Consider the following 20,613-nt stretch of genomic DNA (forward strand, 5'->3'; position numbering starts at 1 on the left):
ATGATGTGTTTTCGCAGTCGTCACCTCAACTACATGCTTAAAAATGATTAAATGAAAAATCCAGCAGACCCTGAACATGGACAGGTTTGAGTCGCGATGTGTGGGAGTTGATAAAAGGCTCAGTGGGAGCACTCGCATGTTAATGGCGCCTGTAGGCGACACCTCTCTTCCACTTTAAGGTTACATTTTAATGAGGGGGAAAAAAGAAAAATCTTTTTTTGCCTTTTAACCTGAGATGGACATGAAAAATGGTTAAAGAACAAAGTGCTCCATTGATGGGTAGACCTTTAAAAAGTGTGTTTTGGAGGAATTTTTATTCAGAGAAACTTCTGAAGCTCTTTAGATGACACCGTTGTGAAATAATGAAATCCAGAATATGAGCAATCATATGATTCCAGATTGAGGAAACCTTTTAAAAGTTAAGAAGTACAATTTAGAAATTTAGGAAAACTGGGTAAGTAAACTGATTTATTCCACATCTTAAGTGGACAAAACTTACCTTTTGGCTTTGACATGATCACATTGCTGTCACATCCATGGGGGAGGTGGATGTTTCGCCATGGCAGGGCAGCCTACCTACAGCCGTTGCTTGAAAAGGGCACTGGCTCTTCGCCTAGCCTAGCTCCAACAACAGGCAGAGAAACTGTGGCGGCAGTTATTATGTAAATTAACCAGAAGTCCAAAAGCGCTCACTCACAAACACATTTTCAAAAGACTGACCTGGTGGTTTAGTTTCTCACTCATTGGGGGTGCAGGCAATCCAGAGACTATTTGTATAAAAGGAATAAAAAGTCAATTTTCCACATTCCCTTTAGAAAGAAATCCTGATCCTGAGAAGGGCAAGTGTTTGTTGTTGTGAATTGTGAGCCTAAGTGGTGGAGTAATTCCTAATGACAAGTGTAGAGTGCTGCATAATGACAAAATAATTAGTACGTGTCTATAGCTTTCCTTTTGAACGTTTGGACCAAGATGTTTGCTGACATTTTAAAATATATCATTTACCTTTTGGTTTAGGGTTAGAGAGAGAGAGAGAGAGCAAAACTTTCAATTTTGACCTTTTGCATTCTCACTGGCAGTTCGTCATCTAGAAGGCGGCGGTGTGGTGAAATGTCAAGAGAAAAGGTTTCTTTGTCATTTAGCCTTACCAGCCCGCTCTCTTTTAAACATGACAGCCTGGAGATGAAATACACATTGCCTTGCAGCATTTTCGCCACCATGGGCGAGAGCGTGCGTGTTTCCTTTGACATTAAACGCAGTCTCAGAGCACCTTTATCAACATTTAGCTTGGCACATTTAAAGCTGCACTCTGTGCTGGCCTGTATATCAAAATCAAGTTGTTTACCTCTGCTCTTTGATTGATGAATGATGTTTCATTTTCATAAGTGAGAGCCTAAAGCAGGAGGCTGTATTTCATCCTCAAAAGGAATTACTACCAATACAGAAGATTCATATAGTTAGAGATGGCGCAAGAAACCTGAAGAATGAATGCAAAAGGAAAAAAAAAAAAAACAATCCAGAGGTCAGCTGGAAGATTCAGCCCACACACTCCCACTTGTACTCGACATCATTAAAAACAACAGGACACACAATGCTGCAATGAAAACAAGGAGAAAATTCTGTCTGCTATTGTGAGATTCTTGAACACCAACAGAAATACCATAGGAGCATTGATCACAGTTTTCTATGTCCTTGATCATATTTTCTGTTACATTCTGGACATCTCTGATCATATTTTACTTTACAGGTGATTGGAAAAGAACACAATTGCCAGATCAACAACATTATGGCCACTTGCCCAATTTAATGACTCCCAATACAAGAATTCTAATGGTTATCTCAATTACTTGTAGCCTCTAATACTCTGTATGAGAGTCAAAATTGTAAGGAACAACTCTCACTATGATACATTAGAGTTGTATGCCACTGCACATAAGTATGTGCACTTTGTGACTTGCCATCACTGAATTTCTATACTGTTTACCACCAAAAGGGGGCGTATTTGAATTTTACAGAAATCACTTTGATGGACATTATTTTCACATTCTACCTGGTTGATTTTTGTTTGTTTGTTTGTTAAAGGGACACCACACCATGTTCTCTTCCATGGAATTATCTTATCTGACCAGACCAAGTTCACTTTCAGTTAAAGACGCCACTTGTCTGTTTTTGAGAGCTTCTGGTCCAGCGCATGTCACCTCCTCCAAATAAAATACATTCTGAGAATGCTCATTAAGCCACCTCCACAGGTACTCCATCTTGCCGTCGCACACCCATGGGTTTGCTGTTAGGATCAGCTGGAAGGAGGAGTGCCTGCCATCCAAAAGGCCCGTGGGGAGATGCTGTAGCTGGTTCTGGTTAAGAAGAAGCATCTGAAGGTGCTGCAGACCTGACAGGAGCGATGGCGGAAGCTCTCTGAGATGATTCTCCTGGAGAAACAGACGCGAGAGCTTCGGGTTATGACTGAAGGCCGTTGGCGTCAGGGTGCTCAGCTTGTTCCCGGCGAGGTTCAGAATGTCCAGGTGATACAGGTTCTTCAAGGCATCTGGGTGCAGATCTTCCAGATTGTTGTCACTCACGTCCAGATGCTCAAGATGTTTTAGCTTCTGAAGCAAATTTACCGGGATCTCGGATAAGCGATTCCCGGACAAGTCCAACCAGATCAGGTTGTTGTTATCATCAAACCACTCGGCGTCCGCTTGTTCGATGCGGTTGTTTTTGAGGACCAGGTTGCGGAGTGACTTCTGGCTGAAGATTCCTGGAGGAAGGCGTACAATCTGATTCCCTGTGAGATCCAATGAGTTCAGCCGGGAAGCGTTCCGCAGGAGATCCGAAGGAAGCTTTTCCAGTTTGTTGGCATACAGCTGAAGCCTGTTCAGAAAAGGCAAGGCATTTAAATGACTGGCTTCTATAGAAGAGATCTGAGTGGACCAGATGGCCAACACAGTGGTGTTGGGTGGTAAACCATCTACGGGGAACGATGTCATGGTTGCGATGTCAGCGCACTCCACCTCAGCAACGGAGCAGGAGCATTGACTTGGGCAAGTGTGGACACCGCAGTTAGTCAGCGCAAACAAAAACAGCAGCAGCCTCAAGATCATCTTCAACCACTGCACAGTGTAAAAAAAAAAAAAAAAAGCATACACAAGGAATACTGAATCTTTCGTCTTTATGAATTATGATGAAGTTTTTCAATCTTACCTGAAAGTAACTCGAGAGCGGTCGGTTAACGCCGAATGAGCTGCTGTGATATACAGGTGAACGAGGACGGTCAGTTGGGACAAAATGTTGCAAGAGGCAAACAGAACCGAGCAAACAATCCAGCTCACCAACTGCTGACTTTTGCGTCACAAACACTTCAGAGCTTTGACTTTTACCCCTTTTGGACTGTACAACATTCACTTGACTTTACAGCTCAACTAAAGTGAAGCCAATAATGGCCCTTAGACCAGCTCCTCCTAAAGGCCGATTTGCTGCTTCTGCTGTCAGTTAAATTGAGGAGCACCAAGCATTAGCTGGCTTTATTTTTAGCAATGACCAAATTTGGTGGAGGACTTGGCTTACAGAAGAACTTTGGAGGCTTTAAAACCAGTTGTTGGGGTACGGCTAAAGAGCTTTCCTCGAGAACGGCAGCGCTTGATCCAATACTTACTGGCTGTCACCTGTCTTTGTTCACCAAGTTTGTATCAGAGAAGACTTTATTTTAGCATTACTACCTCATTGTCTTCTACGTCAGGAAGGAGAAGGGGCTGATAAGCGACAACAACATTTCAGGACACAGAAATAAAAACAACCACATGCTAATGTTATCTTACCATGTTGCTGCAGCATTTCCGTTCCGTTTCCACTTTGCTTCAGCGGCTTGCTTTCTTGCTGCACTCATTCTTATCTCGAATAAAATGTATTTCCTTACTATCAGCCATGTCAAGTAAATAAAGGAGACCGTTGTTCTCCGCCGTTGTTACTGTTTGTTAACTTAGCTTGTTAGTTGTCTCTTTCTGAACGGTGCATTCAATGCAGTGGGCTTTGCCGGTTAACCCATCAGATCCAACAGGTGCATCAATATTGACACATTTACCTGGTACCAGTTAAACAATTGTTACCGATATGCTGAACAATATGCGTGATGTAAACCACGACTGTTGTAAACATTTGACAAAACAAAGCAAGAAAGATCAAACATGAACACCCGATCTGTACTTTATATTGAATACAGAGCAGTGTTTCAACTGCGAAAGTGTGCATAATCCTTAAAATAATCATTTTGAAGCAATTTAATAAGTGTGTTTGTCTGTCATAGCTAATGTTCCCGTGGGCTCTCTCAATCCTTTCTCTGCTGTGAGAGGCAGAGAGCAGCTTGATATACCACGCTAGCATTAGCTATATCATTCAGTCGGTATGTAAACTGTGACTTGATGAGAAAAGACAAGTTTTTTATTTTAAATCCTTTACTCAAATCTTTAGTTCAGTCTCTGTGAGTGACATCACCGAGCGACTCTTCAAAGACTGAGGACCAGAACAAGTGATGGTCTCCGGGAGGAAGGCCTTGTTCTGGTTCTTCTGGAGCCACCCAAATAGGTACTCCATTTTCCCGTCGCACACCCACGGGTTGGCGGTCAGGTCCAGCCCTTCGTCCTCCAGAGCATTCAGATGGTCGAGCAGTCCTGAGGGGACACTGTTAAGCTGGTTGTCGTCCAGACTGAGATGTTTGAGCTGAGTGAGCTCCTGAAAAATGTTCTGGGGAATTTGGCTGAGCCTGTTCTTAGAGAGGAACAAGTAGGTGAGGTTCCTGGTGCTACTGAGTAAAGAAGGATCCAGACTGTCCAGTTTGTTGTAACGCAGATTCAGGCGATCGAGCTTGGTGAGCGGATCCAAAGACTTCGCCAAGATCTTCTCCAGATGATTGTTGGAGAGGTCGAGGTTCTCCAGGTGCGGCATCTTGTGGAGAAAATCCACAGGGACGTTTGTCAAACGATTCCCAGAGAAGTCCAACCAGGTCAGGTTGGAGTTATCGGGAAGCCACGTGGCATCCACTTTCTCAATCAGGTTGTTCTTGAGGACCAAGATTTGAAGCGGGGCGTGGCTGAAGACATCCAGAGGCAAGTGGCTCAGCTGGTTGCCCGTGAGGTCCAAAGTGGTGAGGTGAGGGACACCCCTGAGGAGGTGCGAGGAGAGGTTCTTTAGATGGTTGCTGAACAGGTGGAGCTCTTTCAGCTGGGGCACTGCATTGAGATCCTGCTCGGAGATGGACGTGATGTTGGTGAATTGGATGGTGAGGGTGCTGGTGTTCTTGGGGAGACCTTCGGAGGGGAATGCTGTCAGGGGAACCTCATTGCAGACCACCTCTGCTCTCCTTGGGTAGCATTGGCAAAGCGCTGGGCATGCTGAAGTAACACAGCCAAAATAGGCCAAGAAGAAGACAACTGCACCACACACCTTCATTACTAGGAGAAGAAGAAGAAATACTTAAAAACTCTTACGCCTTCAAAAGCACTGTATCCAAAACTTTATACTGCATTTTACATAAGACTCTCACAGCACACCACCAAACAAAAATGTTACAAAGAGTATACAGTACATACTGAAATAATGATGATCTTGCCTGAATTTATGGACAAATTAACAGTATAAAATATGTGCCCGCAGTGTTGAACACAAAGCTCTTACAGTAAACTCATTTATCATGGGGAAAGATTGCAGACCCACCAGCGATCGGTGAAAATCTGTGACCACATGAAAAAAAAATTTTGTATAGCTGTACCCTTCCCACATGCTTTAAACATTTAAACTTATTAAATCACACACTTTTAAAACACACTTTTAAAAGTATTCCTTAGCACTTGTTCTTCTCTTGCTTGCACAGTTCTCCAAAAAAGAGCAAACGCCTACTTGTTTATTTGTCACATCCACTTTAGGTTTACTGTAAAACTGACACATAAAAATTCTGAATTGCCTGTACAGTGCAAAAACACCAAAACAACGATCGTTTAATAATCTGCGATTCGTGAACCGCGAAATAGCGGGGTTCACTATATTCTGTTGGCAACAGTTGGATACGCAGGTTAAATATACCTTTTGCCATCTAGTGGAAGGGCATTTAATTATTTTCCCTTTCACTACACTAAACTGGCATAGACACTGGAGATGAACAAAGATAACTTATGTCTAGTAAAGAAATAATTTCAGACCAATTACATGAAATTGGATAATTTCCCATGGCACTCCTGATCTTTCAGATCTTTCAGGAATCACTGTCCTAATGTACTGATAAAAAAGGCAGTAAAAAGTAGAATACAACTTACTGTTGTGCTGATGCTTGAATGTGGATGAGTGTCAGTCAGGCTGCAGGATGTGCAAAACCACTGAGTCATTCAGGGAGCTCATTCCCAATATAATCATTACTTATTATGCAAACAAGTCCCACACTCTGCACAGTCAAGGACGGACAGTTGCAGCTGACCACGTGACTTGGACAAAAAGAACAAGACAGGAACATCGCTAATTACATTTGATAATATGGTACGTGAAGATTAATGCAGTGCAGTAAGGTGCGCTGGTGGTTAGTAATTCTGCCTCACAGTTGAATGGTTCTGGGTTTGAATCTCGGTTCAAGCCCTTTGTTGTGTGGAGTTTGCATGTTCTCTGAAATTCTTCCAATAACATGCTTTTTTCACTTGATGCCATGCAAAAACACTAATGCAATACTGTTCTTCTGTAGACTTTAATGTGATGGTGTTTTTTGTGTATGTTTTATTGGACGGTTGGTTGCATATCTTATAATGTACTGACAATTATCAAACTTTTTCTAATTTACATTGGTTAACTTCTAAGGATGTTATGCAATCAAATGCATACCTCATCTCATTATGCCTTTGTTATTCGTAATTAAATACGCTTAGTTTTTAACTTATCAAAAGTGCTTAGTGTATTTTTTTCTTCTTCTCCACACTTGTGTGGCAGTTAAAATATGACTTAACTGCAGTTTTATGCTGAGCATTCCATGATTTTCTTTGGGGAAATTAGTTTTGAAATCATTATAAGTTCCACTTTAATTCTACTACTGAGCGTGCGTGCGTGCATGTGTGCGTATTGCCCACTGCCAGGTCAGGCCAGACGTTTGGTGGTCATTTAACCAGAACCTCGAGTCATTCACACACTGATCTAGAATGTATTCGATGTGCAGTGTGAAGTACAATTTTTAGCAGATGGGCAAAATGATGAGCTATTACATTATGTATGATGAGTGCCAGTTGGCTTTAGGCGCTTCTGAAAGATTAATGTAGGCCCACTCATTGCACCAGAACCTCAGAGGGAGATGAAACTATTCTGGTCGAACGGTGCCCGAAAAAAATGTGTTAGGTACAGAACTTGTGAAAAGATCGACTTTGTACAGATTCTTTATCTCATTTTTTGTTTCCTTTTATTGTAAGAAAGTCTCCAGTGATGACATGTTAATATTTTTTCATAAATTTTTTTATGACTATCAAATGGAAAGCATGGTGGTCAACTCCACTTTTCTTCATGTACTCCAGCTTCGTCCCACCTCCCAAAAACATGCACGTTAATTGAAGACACAATTGGCCGTCAGTGTGAATGGTTGGTTGTTTTTTTTATGTGCCCTGCAATTGATGGCAACCAGTCTTGGGTGTACCTTGCCTTTCTCGCCCAAAGTCTGCAGGGATAGACCCCGGCTCACCCGCCACCCGAATGAGGAAAAGGGTTATAGAAAATGGATGGATGTGTAATTTTATTTGACCGTTGAATAAAAGAAGATTGTTTGCGTTTCCATTCAATAAGACAACTGTCCAATGTGTCAAAACTAATCTTGTGACCCAAAGACAACGTGCAATTTTGTTCTGTAAACTATTTCCAGGCAGGCCTGTGCTGATGTGTAATATTATATGCTATAAAAAAAAAAAAGAAAAAAAAAAACAGAAAAATAATCCACGTGCTAAACCCTCTAAGATATGCCACACAAAACTCAACTTTATATATACACAATGCTCACACACCTTGCACTTCAAACACAATTGTGAAAGTCCATTTTTTTGGTTCCTAATTTCAATTTGACAACTTGGTATAATGAAAAAGATTGCACTATTGTTCCTGTTATTAAAAAAGTTCTGAGTTAAAGTTTTCCGCTTTCCTGAAAAGTATCACATGTTGGCACACTGCTGTCAATCAGCCGCAAGGAAGATTCCCTTTGCTGAGCCAGGGTTAACTGTAGAGAGAAACAGAAAGAAAAATACATTTAAAAAAACAGAAACACACATAGACACACACATGCTGCAGCTGTTATAAATGGCACGCCCACGCAATAGCCACACAAGAAGCTAAAATACCCATGAAATGCTGTTCAAATAAACTAAATGATCAGGAAGGTCTGTTTGTCGGTGTGTTTACAAAATGCTGTCAGTAATTCCTCCACTGGAATAGCCTCCACTGGAATACATGACTTCCCTTAATTAATGAGTCCTCCACTTGGACAAATAGAACACCTCCGTATTTCCCTCGAGGAAAAAGAACAAAAAAAAGTGCTACCACTAGGAGCTCTGATTGATTTTATTATGACATTATTCAGTAGATGTCTTCACCACAACACACAGCGGACAAGGGTTATAAATTAGAGCAGGGATTCTCAAAGTGTGTCGGACTCCCTTTAGTGAAACATGAAAGAATCACTGACTTAAATGCCATGAACATTTCCAGCATTTAAAACTAAACCACAAACATATTAAAATGGAGCATGTAGCGATGCATACAGCCACTTTTAAGCTTTTTTTTTTTTTTTTTTTTTTTTTTAACTTTTTAAAGTACAGTAAATTTTTTAAGGACAGTACTCTGTGAAGTCATTCCAGCCGTCCACCGGGACCGTGGGCAGTGAGTCAACAGTGTAAAACTTCACGCTCAGTTTGCGGCTTCCTGCTATCCATTACACGCAGTTGACTTTCTGTCCCTGTTGCTCCTGGCAAGTTCGCAGATCAATTTCAACTCCCTTATTCCCGCATTTACCCCTTAAACACAGGACAGCAAGCTGTGGAAAAGGCCAGTGTGGAAGGGGCAAGTGGAACTTTTCTCACTTCACTGCAACTGTTAGAAAACGCACAAGAACGTGCTTCTCGTCGAGATGCAACCACGCATGCAGAGGCCAAGTTACCCTCCTTCCCCCCTTTGTCACTTCTTTCAGAAGAACATATCATCATCACTGTCGGTGTCGTCCAACGACCACCTCCAGTCTTTCAGGCCAAAATCAAGCAACCTGAAAAGTAAGTAGGAGATTCAACTGAAGGCCATTAGCCAGGGGCAATAGTAAGTCAGGGGGCAGTACAGAGCTGTGAGTGGAAGGATTAGGGGGTTAATTGGCGTAACTGCGTGTGAGCCGGCGGGGTGCGCATGGTAGCTCAGCTACTTACAGTCTCCCAAGCATGGGAGACGTTAGAATGGTGGGGTGAAGAGGTCAGTGGAGGATGATGCGTAGCATGGGGCCGCTGCTGAGGGGCGAGAGCTAGTTAGCGTGCGGCTAACAGTCGAAATAAAAACACAGACAGCCGACAGACTCCGTAGCTAAAAAGTACAATGTAACATTTGGTCCCTTTCAGGTGCGTATTTCTAAGCACATGATCATTATTAATACAGTGAACCCCTGTCTATTTGCAATTTTTTTATGAAGAACCAAAGTATTTGCTTAAAAACTAACCAATTTGCACCAACAGTACGAGTATGTGTGTATTTTTATGCTCTTTCTGTAAAGCTCTAAGATGCTACCCAAACTCCCTGCTCCTTCTAAACTATATATTTAGAAAATTCTAAAGGGAGACCGTCCATTACTTGCAAATGTTTGCTATTTGCACTGCCAACAACAAATCGTGAGGGTTCACTGTAATAATAAAAAATAATTACATAATATTAAATAGCAAAGTAATGGTATTAATACAAATAAACATACGTATACAGGAGGTCCTCGGTTTACGATCGGCTTCCGTTCCTACGGCGGAGACATAACCGGAATTTGAACGCTAACCGACATTAACGCAGTAGTAAGACATAAGTTACGTCACAGTGACTATAAATATTTCTATGAAAAACACTTAAAGGCCACGAATATAAAACAAAACATTAAGTTAAATTGCTCCATGATGATGGATTCTCATGGCACTGCACAAACTCTAGTTCGTTGTTCGCCGTTAGTAACCTCAAAAGGCAGTACAGTCGTAAACCGAGGAGCCCCTGTAGTGTGATAATAAACATAAATGAAGACAATTGGGATCAGAATAGTGTCGGCATCCTCACCTGGCCTTCCCGGACGGCTGCTGCTGTCTGTTGGACGACACTCTCATGGCCCCACGGTGCGGTGAAATCTGCGGTGAACCCTTGGGTGACGGGCGCGGCGAAACGCGGGGGGAGGATCGCGCCGGTGTCTCGGGTAGGTGGGCCGGGGCGGCGGGCTGCGGGTGCTTCCTGGGGACACGCTTGAGGAGGTGGCTGACCCATCGCTGCTGCTCCTCCCGGCTGCCGCTCAGCAAAAGCAGCTCTTTGGCGGTGGACATGTCATAGTTTACTGTTCAGGAACAAGAAATAGAATATTAAATATCCATAAAAATTAACAAAGTGAAGTGTTTTAAAGTTGAACACTAACCCTTGCAGGGCACAATGACCTCCTCCTTCCTGTCCAGGTGGTCTTTGTGGCACTTGGTGTGGCAGCGGCGGCACTCGAGGGCCGGCGGCGGCTTAAACACGTGCCACAGCGGCCGAGTGCACGCCTCGCAGCTGGACGGAAAGTGATAGAGGGTGAGGATAAACTCGTGGCCCTTGTGGTTGATGTGGGAGGGGCGCTCGCCGAAGGGCGTGTTCTCCATGACGACCTCCTGATCACGTTTGCTCTCGCCCTCGTTGGCGTACAGGATCTGGAAGAAGAAGAAGATGCTTTTTGTGTTTTTGAAAACTTTCACGTTTGCGCTGTCAGCATCACACTCTGAAAATTATGCTGTAGAATGCATGCCAAGCTAGCACAGTAGTTTGCAAGATAACTAGCAAGGACAAAATATTAGGTACAGTTGTCGTGCTCGCATTTTCCGTGTTTGCAGGTTATGTTGCGAGCAAATGTTATCAACTGTGGGGTTTCATACATTACAATACTATTTATGTTATTTGGGGGGCTCAAATGGAATAATGACATTTTCATTCATTTCAATGGGGAAGTTTTAAGATGCAGTTGTGATCACAGAAAGAAATAAACTCGTATCTTAAGACATTGCTGTATTTCATCGTGGTTATATTTTAGTTTTTGACATGTAGCTGTGTCTGCCGCCATTGTTGTTTTGGTTTGGCAACACATTCAACTACCCGGATTGATCACGACACCTCCCTTTCCAAAGACAATTGTTTTAAACATTTCGATGATGATGTACTAAAAAATTTCCACTTTGAGATTCACTATTATTCCACGTTATGTTTTTGCATTTGAGGAAACAAACTTTTAATGAGTCCATGCAAACAGCTTTCAGCCAGATTGAATCAGAGAGGTGAGGCATATAGAAAAAAAGCAACAGGAGGGAAAGAAAAAAAAATGTTTTATTCATATTGTATTGTTACCTTACCTGAAATATCCGGGGAATTTCTACGGCTTCTGCACGGTACACATCAGTCTGAGTGACAGGTCGGACATGAAAGAGCTTGCTGTGGCGGGCAATAACAGAGAAGACTTGAAATAACAGCAAGAAACCAGAATAATAACTGCAGTCGAACAGTTGACAGTGAAAATTCTACGTTGAATATGACCTAATTCCACCACTTCTACAGTTTTTTTTGTTGTTGTTTTTTTGGTTAGGTTGCAACTTCTAGCTGATCTTCAAACTTAAAGTTTATTTATCTGCATCCAAGGCAAAAAATGTGGGCAAATGAGAGGTCTACATGAGATGCTTGAGGTACATGTCTTACTGGTACATGACGAGCACCTTTTAACTAACTTTTCTCGTGGTTGTTAACCAGTGATGCCTCATGGGGATGTCATTGCTTCCTTTCTGCTCTATTTCGTAATCTAGGGGTAGTAAAATGATTCCGGTGTAAGAATCAAAGCCGATAGACTCACTCTATGTCCAGGATCATGAAAGGGTTGGCCTGTTCTCGGTCCAGCTCGCTGTTGTAGAACAGAATCTTTTTACTGCTAACCACCACAAACTGTTGAAGGGAAAGGGAAACAAGGGCCAATTTTGTTAAACATAAAATAATAATAAAAAAAGAAATTACAGTACTTGAATTTGATTATGTTACCTTTTTGTCCCAGCCAAACCGTTTTGTGTGCTTGGTAGGGAGTGAAAGCCAGCCCTCAAGTCTGGAGTCTAAAACAACACAAAGAGCCTGGTTCAACATTTTATGTGGTATTTATCTTGCATGTAAACTCATTATTGTGTTCAAACTAATTAAGAAGTGTGCGCCAAGACCTTTGTCCATATATTGTAGATAACAAAACATGTGCCTCTTTTGAGGTGGAAGACATTTGAACAAAACAGGTCAGAATTCAAGCTGTGAGTATGCATCAGTGGACATCAAGCGTATTAAGACACAGCAGAATCAGAGTAAACAGAGTAGCGGGATTAGATGGCATCATGCTGAGCTGAATCATGGTCAGAAATGATTTTTTTATTGTTTTTTATTTTTTTAAATGTATCTCAATGAAAAGTAATAGTTTTAATGTCCAAGCCCTTCTTTAGTTTGAACCACCATGCAGGGTTCACCTCCAAGGTCAGGCTCAGGCTGTTGGTAGGTGAGAGCCAGTGGGCGCTGACCCTGCTCCTCCTCACTTTCTTCTTTTTCTTCATCCTCAGAGTCAGAGTCAAAGAGAGAGCGGGCCGAACAGAGCTCGGGCCGGGTGTCGATGCGCACTGATTTGTGTGTACGCTGGTAGGTGAAGGACATTGATTCGGAGGTGTGTGAGTGTGTAATGCGCACTGCGCCCGAGGAGTTGAAGAAGCATAAAGAGGGAGGAAAAAACACCACAGGGGATGGCGCAGAATATAAAGTGAAAAGAGAGGAATTGGAAAGATTTCAAGAAAGGGTGAGCTACAATCATTATGGTTAAAACTGAAATGTTTGTTGACACCTGGGTAGCCTTCGCCCACGTCCAGGTCGTTGCCGCTGCTGATGCTGGTGGAGTCCAGAGAGTGAACGCTGAGGGAGGTGAGCTGGCAACGCAGTTGCTCGATATCGCTGTCCTTGCTGGCCAATGTCATTTGAAGCTCCTGACGCACTTGGTTCTCTTCTGCAATGAGCTGCACGAAACACACAAACTTGCTATGATGAAATAGTTCAGGCTATGAAGAAATGCACTTTCATGGTCGCTACACAGTGCTGCCTTGAGATATGAGTCTAATTCGTTCCGTGACCGTGCTCGTAATGCAAAACATTATCTCAAATCATCTATCCCCAATGAAATGAATGGAAATGTCATTAATCAGCTTCACCCTTTTAAGAAAAAAATACTAAAAATGTTCGTGAAAAACAGCACTCTATAATATTGTACGTTATAAAATCATATAGTTATGACACAAATAGAATGTAAATAATTAAACATTTTGTGCATCATGATTAATTCATTGCGATTGTGTTGCTCCTCATGGTGTGTGCACGCTTTGCACACTTGGGGGCAGTATAATACAGACATACAGATATGAATGGAGACGGTCACAGGTCCTCAGTAAGCTGCGATTTTAAAAACCAGTATGTATGTACCCCGCTGATGGTAGCCCACCAGTTAGTTGCAGTTTCATTGACATCTGGTGTAGTTTTTAAACATGAAAATCCTAATTATTAACTACCTACACTCCAACTACTGATTCTTCAAACAGGAGCAACTTTGCACTGAGGAACTTCTTTACAGCTAAAAATAGAACACCTGAGAAACCTTTGCATTGAACGACCGCAAAAACTCTGGATATTTGAGTCATAATCAGATTTGTATCTAAAATATATATATATGTATATATATATATATATATATATATATATCCTCATTCTTGTTTATGTATTAGGGTGCATATTCTGCATCTAAGTCACAGAGGCAGCGTGGGCGTCCTCACCGCCTGCATTTCCGACAGCTCTCGCTGGTATTTGATGATGATGCTGTTGAGTTTGTCCTTCTCGGACCTCAGCTCCAGCTGCAGCTTCCTGTTCTCCTTCTCCTTCCTGTGCACCTCCGTGTCGATGCCTCGGTGGCCTCCCCTCGTGGGCTCCCTCCGGTTCATCACCTCGGCGAGCTTGTTGACGGCCTGCGTGATACACGGCACATTTTGTTGTCACATTGATGGAGGGTGGAACATCTACGTCTGAATGTACCGTGAGGTTGTACAATTCGGAAAGATGTTGACTAGTTTTTACTCTTGAATGGAAGTTATGTGTGAATAAAAAAATGGGTGGGTTGTGTCAAGAAGGATTTTTCGAGTAAAAACTTTTCCAAAAGTGACTCGCCTTCCCTGATGGGACAAACCAAAACACACACATGGCGGTAATTTGAGCCTGGAAAGGATTATTTACAGTATACCATATTTCATTTTTTTTCTTATAGGAAACCACCCATCCATCCATCCATCCATCCATTTTCTGAGCCGCTTTTCCTCACTAGGGTCGCGGGCGTGCTGGAGCCTATCCCAGCTGTCATCGGGCAGGAGGCGGGGTACATAGGAACAAACAATCATTTGCACTCCCAGTCATGCCTACGGGCAATTTAGAGTCTCCAATTCATGCATGTTTTTGGGATGTGGGAGGAAACCGGAGTGCCCGGAGAAAACCCACCCATCCATCCATTTTCTATACAGCTTATCCTCAGTAGAAGCAGAGTACATCCTATATGAGTTGTTAGCCAGTCCCAGGGGATATATTCGCTAACAAACATTCACACACTCACATTTCAGGACAATTTTTACTTAAATTTACTCAACATGCATGTTTTTGGAATGTGGGAGAAAGCTGGAGCACACGGACAAAACCCACACAAGCACGGGGAGAACATGCAAACTCCTTACAGGAATCCCGGAGCCCGGATTTGAACGCCCAACCTCAAAACTGTCAAGCGAGTGTACTAACCACTCATCTCCATGCTGCTCTTACAGGAAACATTCTTTAAAAAGCCACAAATACTGTAGACGTTCCACAGTGAATGGCACAGGGATGCCTTGCTCAACAGTACTTGAACCCACATATTTTTAAGATGGGTTTTCAGTGTTTTCTCATTTGGGATAAGGCAATTACAAGCTCTCACTCAGTTTAGCTATACCGCTTCAGCCGTGCACTATAATAGGATTTTAACAGCACAAACTATATTTAAGATAAACACAGTGAATGTGAATAACATTGAGTGGAATCATAAGCCTTCAGTCAAATATCTTGTTTTTCTTTTTTTGGTAGCAACAAATGTCTGACAAAGAAATTAGTTGTGGAAAACATTCTTGAAAGTAAAAGTCAGAGCGTTCAAGCCTAGTGTAGGCGGCTTGACACACAGACACACACACCTGAATTTTTAGTGTCCTTTCAGTCTGCAACTGCTTTTCAAAGATCACTATGAGAGAGCTCATGTTCTGTTCCTCATCCTTTCCTTCCTTGAGCTCTGCAAAAATAGCAGAACACAGATGCTCGGAGATTTATTCAAAAAAATCTATCGAAAAACCTTTTTTTTTTTTTTTTTTTTCCCCTGGAGAGCTCACGTTGCTGCAGTTCTTTCATCTGGTTGTTGAGTTCCTCCTTCTCGCTGGCTAGGTTGGCCACATCCACAGTCAGGGTGCGATTGGACTCCTCCAGCTGTGAATAAGACAATTCGGCTTAAGTCGTGATAAGTAAACTTTAACCCTTCTGGTCAGGGAAACATGTTTACTCTTGCCTTCTTAATTTAAAATGCAGGATACCAAGCTGTTGTGTACAGCACTTTGGTCAACCCTGTTCATTTTAAATGTGCTCCATGAACACATTTGGATTGGACTTATGTCTCAGTGGATTGTCGACATTCAGCAATGCGTGAATTGACCATTCAGCACGGCATGGGAAGGAATTGAATATTCGATGGTTAAACCATGCTTAGTGTTAGCTGATTCTTCTTCTTCTTTTCCTTTCGGCTTGTCCCGTTAGGGGTCGCCACAGCGCGTCATCCTTTTCCATGTAAGCCTATCTCCTGCATCCTCCTCTCGAACACCAACTGCCATCATGTCTTCCCTCACGACATCCATCAACCTTCTCTTTGGTCTTCCTCTAGCTCTCTAGCTCTCTAGCTTCTACCAATATACTCACTATTTCTCCTCTGGACGTGTCCAAACCATTGAAGTCTGCTCTCTCTAACTTTGTCTCCAAAACATCGAACCTTGGCTGTCCCTCTGATGAGCTCACTTCTAATTTTATCCAACCTGGTCACTCCAAGAGCGAACCTCAACATCTTAGTGTTCTTAGTGTTAGCTGATTATAACCCAAAGAAAACACATTGATGAATATTTTTAGTAGCAGCTAACTGCCACCTCACCGAGCTGATGGTGGCCTCCTTGTCGTTGAGCTCCTGTTTGTGTCTCGCCATTATGTCTTTGATCTCCAGCTCCTTCATGATCTTCTCCTTCTCCAGATCAGAATACTGCTCCTCGACGATGGAGCGTGCCAACTGCTCCGAGTCTGCTTTGGTCAGGCTGACTTCCAGCTGGGAAGCGAGTGATTCCCTGTGGTTGCGCAGCAGGGAAAAAAAGGCTTATTAATTACAGTGTTGAAAAAAAAACTGTATCAATGCCCAACAATTACAGGAAAAGGAATTACATAAAAAAATCTTTTGAAGATGCATTTCTGCTGATTCTGTTTTTAGTACACAAGGATAAAAAAAAGAATGTATTTGCCTTTACTTTCCCTCGCATATTCGCAATTTGCTTCTCGCATATTCACAGACCTTCGTTATTAGCAGCAAAGCTCACTCAGGCCAAAGTGCTGTCTCATATAAAAGTATTCCTGGCGCCATCTTTTGGCAGCTTGGTATCAAGGAACTGTGTTGAAGTGAGTTGAGGCGGTTCATGTTGTGTCTTGCTTGCATATTATGTATGGCATTTTAGTGCCAAGGCACTATGTTAAAGTGAGTTAAGGAGCTTCATGCAGTGCTTTGCCACCATCTTGTGACATCCATAAGCAATTACAGTATAACACTTTTTAGGGGTGCATACATTTGTGGATTTTCGCGATTCGCGGCGGGGCTCCGTCCCTATACCCCGTGAATATGTGAGTTTCTCAACAGATAGCAAAATATGTGACTAGGTGAATATGTGAGCAGCGAATCGCAAATAAGCACGAGGAACACAGTATACATTTGGGCAGCAAAATTCTGACATTTTGTTTAACAATCTTGTTTGGCATTACTTTAAAGCAGCCATGTGTGATCATTTGATTATTTTTTGATGGTACACTTGTAATAAGAGTAGTGTCGCTATCATTGCTATGGTGGCTGCAGATCACCTACTTCAGTGGTCTGTAATATTGATAGCCCAGCCAGGACACCTCAGTCCCTGTTAGCACTAGATCTGTTTAACAGAAAGTTTGTATGGGACGAGCATCAAGAAACAATATGTCATATTTTTACCTCTTAAGGCAATCCTTTTAATGGCACACTGTACCCAGATCACCTACTTCAATTAGCTAAAAGTCTCATGGACCAGTCAGGACATTTCACATTTTCTAAACGTCAATACTAACTGTTTAGATCTGTGTGTAGTGCTTGTACAAAGTTTTTTGCACATTTCTATACTGTAGAAATTATGCTGTAATTTAGACATGTTCTATTAATGTTGAGCATATACATTTATTGGATTCATGAGTTCCCTTTGATGTATTTATTGGTTTAAGTAATGTATTGCAATGCATGTTTACTGCAGTCCATTCGTATCCCCCCCAGTGGCATAAAAGTCAATTACACGATAGGGGGAACCCTGAAGCAAAAAACCTTGGTACTCGTTTGTACTGCTTGAATATTCATGCAGTGTGTTACTGTTCTGCCATTTAGCCTCTAGTTACCTGTCCTCCTGGTACTCTTCCAGACGTTGTTGAGCCTCTTTATACATGGTGTTCCTCTCATCACACTCCTCCTTCAACTCACGGATCTGCGTCTTGTAAAGGGTCTAACAGAGACAGGATTTTTCCTTCATTTCATACCACAACATTCACACAGTTAGAGGTCAACTAACAAAAGCAATGCTGACTTTCCAACATGGTGGGCACTGCTGTTTTCAAAGAGTGCACTAAAATGCAAGGGAACACTTTCTACCGTGAAGAATTGCTCCGCCTCCAGCTGGTCCTTTAAATCTTTCAGCAGGCTTTCCGACTCCTGCTTCTCCCTGTAACAGCACCATGGATCTGTCATGCCACCCAACAGTTTCTTTAAATCAACATGCGTGCTTTACATCAGCACGCTTGTGTGTTTAGCTGACCTGCGCATCTCCTGGTTCTGTTTATCAAGGACCTGTTTAATCTCCAGCAGTTGGTTGAGCTCCTGTTTGAGCTGCTTTTCTGAGGTGTGCAGGACGGTCACCTGCTGTTTCTCCATCTTCAGGTCACTCTGGGCAAGACTGCGCTTGTGGACCTCCTGCTCCACACGTAGGCTCAGGTTCTTTACCTGGACAAGCACAGTAGAGCTCATGATGAATCAATTGATCTATTTTTAAGAATCTTGCGGGTCATGTGGAACGGAATCCTCGCATTAATGAGGCATTGCATTAAAACTAGGGAGAGAGGGCTAGCCCTGCGGCTAATAAATAAATAAATAAATAATATAAAGTACGATCCCAAAACAATGTAATATAAATTCATTCTTTTTACAACATTACCCTTGAAAATGAAAGGCTTACAGATGATTTGATTTTGTAAAAGTGGACCAGAAGTGCGCATGTACATGTGGCGAAGACTTTCCGTAACTTACACTAGCAACCTAGGCAAAAGCTCCTCCCCGACATACAAAGCCTGTCTCTCGGTTGAGATGAATCACTTCAACATACTCAACATATTTTGACACCAATTACTGTACTAGTTTTGTATTTAGACAGGGCTTTGGTGGCATCTTAGAGCTATTCAGAAAGAGCACACAAAGTGCAAGGGATTACTGTACTTGAAAGAAACCAGCAGTGCATCAATTCCGCACCATCTATTTTTTGCGTCAATGTGGTACTGTAAATCATGACACGAAGTAAACTTAGTATGGTGTGGGTCAGTTTTGATGATAAAAAAAAAAAAGTTTATTGTATGTTCAATACAATACACTATAAAAAGCTTGACCTTAAGGTCCTTTTAGAAGCCAAAGTTATTCTGTGGCTGTGCCATGAGGAACAGTGAGACAGAAATAATGAGGCAGGACAAAGTCAACCCAGCAATTTTCCGCTTTAAGAGGTAATACGAAAGCAATAAGAAGCAGTAACAGGAGGGACGGAACCTGTGGGAAATTAGCAAATTTGAAAAAAAATAATAATAATTTTAAATTTGTGTACTGTTATATGCTCTGTTTATGTGTGTTAAAGTAGCATTTGTTTGAAGGTTTATGATTAGTTATGTTAATTTTCATTAGCCCATCTGTGGTGTTTCACATTGTATGTTACCATTAAGCTAGAAGACTTTCATTAGTCGAAATTATATGGTCTGTTTGAACATTTTGGTTTGGCGAATTCTCTTGTTTTCATTGTCAGTTTTCCACTAAAGCCTGTGGGAGAGGTAAAATAAAAGCTTCTTTAAAAAAAAAAAAAACATCTATATTGCAGACTTTCATCTGTCACAGATGGGTCTGGAACACATGCCCCACTATAAACAGGGATTCACTGTACCCTGCTTAATACATTGTGATGAGTGGGAAATCACCAAACACACCTCTTCAGAAACTTTCTCCTTTTGCGTGTGCAGCTCGTCCAGTTTGTGTTGAGCCTGTTTGTAATCGCAGTCCAGCATGGAGTGATCTTTCTTCAGCTGCAGCAGCTTGGCTTCCACCTGCTGCTTCAGAATGCGCTCCTCCTGAAGGGTGTGCTCCATCTCTGCAACACAAGGAAAGGATGACAAAATAAACAATTTGCACAAAAAACACTTTAAAGCAGGGGAAAGATTTTTGTCGCACTGGGGCTTCCCCTACTGTTATGAAGGGCAATTTACTTTTAAGTCGCTGATTTATAGAACATGAAAGTAGGTGATGCACAGCAATGCCAGAGACACAGTTCTACTATGAAGATCTATTGTCATGACATACATGCATATGAAATTTGACCTCTGCCACTTATTACCAGACTATTATCAAGATAAATTCCAAACTGTTTTAACTGTTTTAACCGTTTTAATTACCATTTATGAATGATAAGCTCTAAGTGCACTCCTTTCATGCATTGTTTATGTAAGATGAGGCATTGTGTACTTTTAATCGTACATCCCAATTTTTTTGTGAGTTGTAGCCATCCTTTCACTCACCTTTTAGAGCCGCAGATTTTGCCACCTCAATGGACTGGTAAATTTGGTTTTCATCCGCCAGCTTGGCCTTGGCAGCTTTGTGTTCGGCCTCCTCCTGCTCCAGACTGTGCTGGAGCGACTTCAACTTGAACGTCAACTCGATCTCTTGGTTGCTCTTTTCCTAGTTGGTCAAAGCAG

General features: G+C 42.1%; 3 protein-coding genes across 8 annotated transcripts in view; all 3 read right to left on the reverse strand.

Moving 5' to 3' along the window:
• Positions 1-1,592: 1,592 nt before the first annotated feature.
• LOC133468007 (phospholipase A2 inhibitor beta-like) lies at positions 1,593-3,363 on the reverse strand. Its single transcript, XM_061753326.1, has 2 exons — positions 3,199-3,363; positions 1,593-3,107 (listed from the first exon to the last, which is right to left on the reverse strand). The coding sequence occupies exon 2, from the start codon at positions 3,096-3,098 to the stop codon at positions 2,115-2,117; it is 984 nt and encodes a 327-aa protein (XP_061609310.1). The 5' UTR covers positions 3,099-3,107; positions 3,199-3,363; the 3' UTR covers positions 1,593-2,114.
• Positions 3,364-4,413: 1,050 nt separating this feature from the next.
• On the reverse strand, positions 4,414-7,587 carry LOC133468006 (leucine-rich alpha-2-glycoprotein-like). Its single transcript, XM_061753324.1, has 2 exons — positions 6,300-7,587; positions 4,414-5,441 (listed from the first exon to the last, which is right to left on the reverse strand). Exon 2 carries the CDS (start codon positions 5,437-5,439, stop codon positions 4,450-4,452), a length of 990 nt encoding a protein of 329 aa, XP_061609308.1. The 5' UTR covers positions 5,440-5,441; positions 6,300-7,587; the 3' UTR covers positions 4,414-4,449.
• A 140-nt stretch (positions 7,588-7,727) lies between these two features.
• LOC133468003 (rho-associated protein kinase 2-like) overlaps positions 7,728-20,613 on the reverse strand; it is a 31,007-nt gene continuing 18,121 nt past the window's right edge. For 3 of the 6 annotated variants that reach the window (XM_061753315.1, XM_061753319.1, XM_061753320.1), the window contains 18 exons: positions 20,437-20,596; positions 19,852-20,012; positions 18,429-18,613; positions 18,266-18,335; positions 18,016-18,119; positions 16,496-16,682; positions 15,693-15,786; positions 15,501-15,595; positions 14,073-14,261; positions 13,097-13,265; positions 12,732-12,944; positions 12,268-12,335; positions 12,086-12,174; positions 11,595-11,673; positions 10,634-10,901; positions 10,288-10,555; positions 9,155-9,256; positions 7,728-8,218 (listed from right to left, as the gene is read on the reverse strand). In XM_061753315.1, the coding sequence (XP_061609299.1) occupies positions 9,181-9,256; positions 10,288-10,555; positions 10,634-10,901; positions 11,595-11,673; positions 12,086-12,174; positions 12,268-12,335; positions 12,732-12,944; positions 13,097-13,265; positions 14,073-14,261; positions 15,501-15,595; positions 15,693-15,786; positions 16,496-16,682; positions 18,016-18,119; positions 18,266-18,335; positions 18,429-18,613; positions 19,852-20,012; positions 20,437-20,596 (2,475 nt within the window). In that variant the 3' untranslated portion in view covers positions 7,728-8,218; positions 9,155-9,180. Of the gene's footprint in view, positions 8,219-9,154; positions 9,257-9,282; positions 9,489-10,287; positions 10,556-10,633; positions 10,902-11,594; positions 11,674-12,085; positions 12,175-12,267; positions 12,336-12,731; positions 12,945-13,096; positions 13,266-14,072; positions 14,262-15,500; positions 15,596-15,692; positions 15,787-16,495; positions 16,683-18,015; positions 18,120-18,265; positions 18,336-18,428; positions 18,614-19,851; positions 20,013-20,436; positions 20,597-20,613 lie in introns of those variants that run through there. The other 3 variants (XM_061753317.1, XM_061753318.1, XM_061753316.1) reach the window with 3 other exon arrangements.

The sequence above is a fragment of the Phyllopteryx taeniolatus genome, chromosome 18 (assembly GCF_024500385.1).
Source record: "Phyllopteryx taeniolatus isolate TA_2022b chromosome 18, UOR_Ptae_1.2, whole genome shotgun sequence".
In the NCBI taxonomy this organism is placed as follows: domain Eukaryota; kingdom Metazoa; phylum Chordata; class Actinopteri; order Syngnathiformes; family Syngnathidae; genus Phyllopteryx; species Phyllopteryx taeniolatus.

Coding starts and splice junctions, on each gene's coding strand:
- LOC133468007 (XM_061753326.1), bottom strand. CDS start 3,098: ATGATCTTGAGGCTGCTGCTGTTTTTGTTTGCGCTGACTAACTGCGGT.
- LOC133468006 (XM_061753324.1), bottom strand. CDS start 5,439: ATGAAGGTGTGTGGTGCAGTTGTCTTCTTCTTGGCCTATTTTGGCTGT.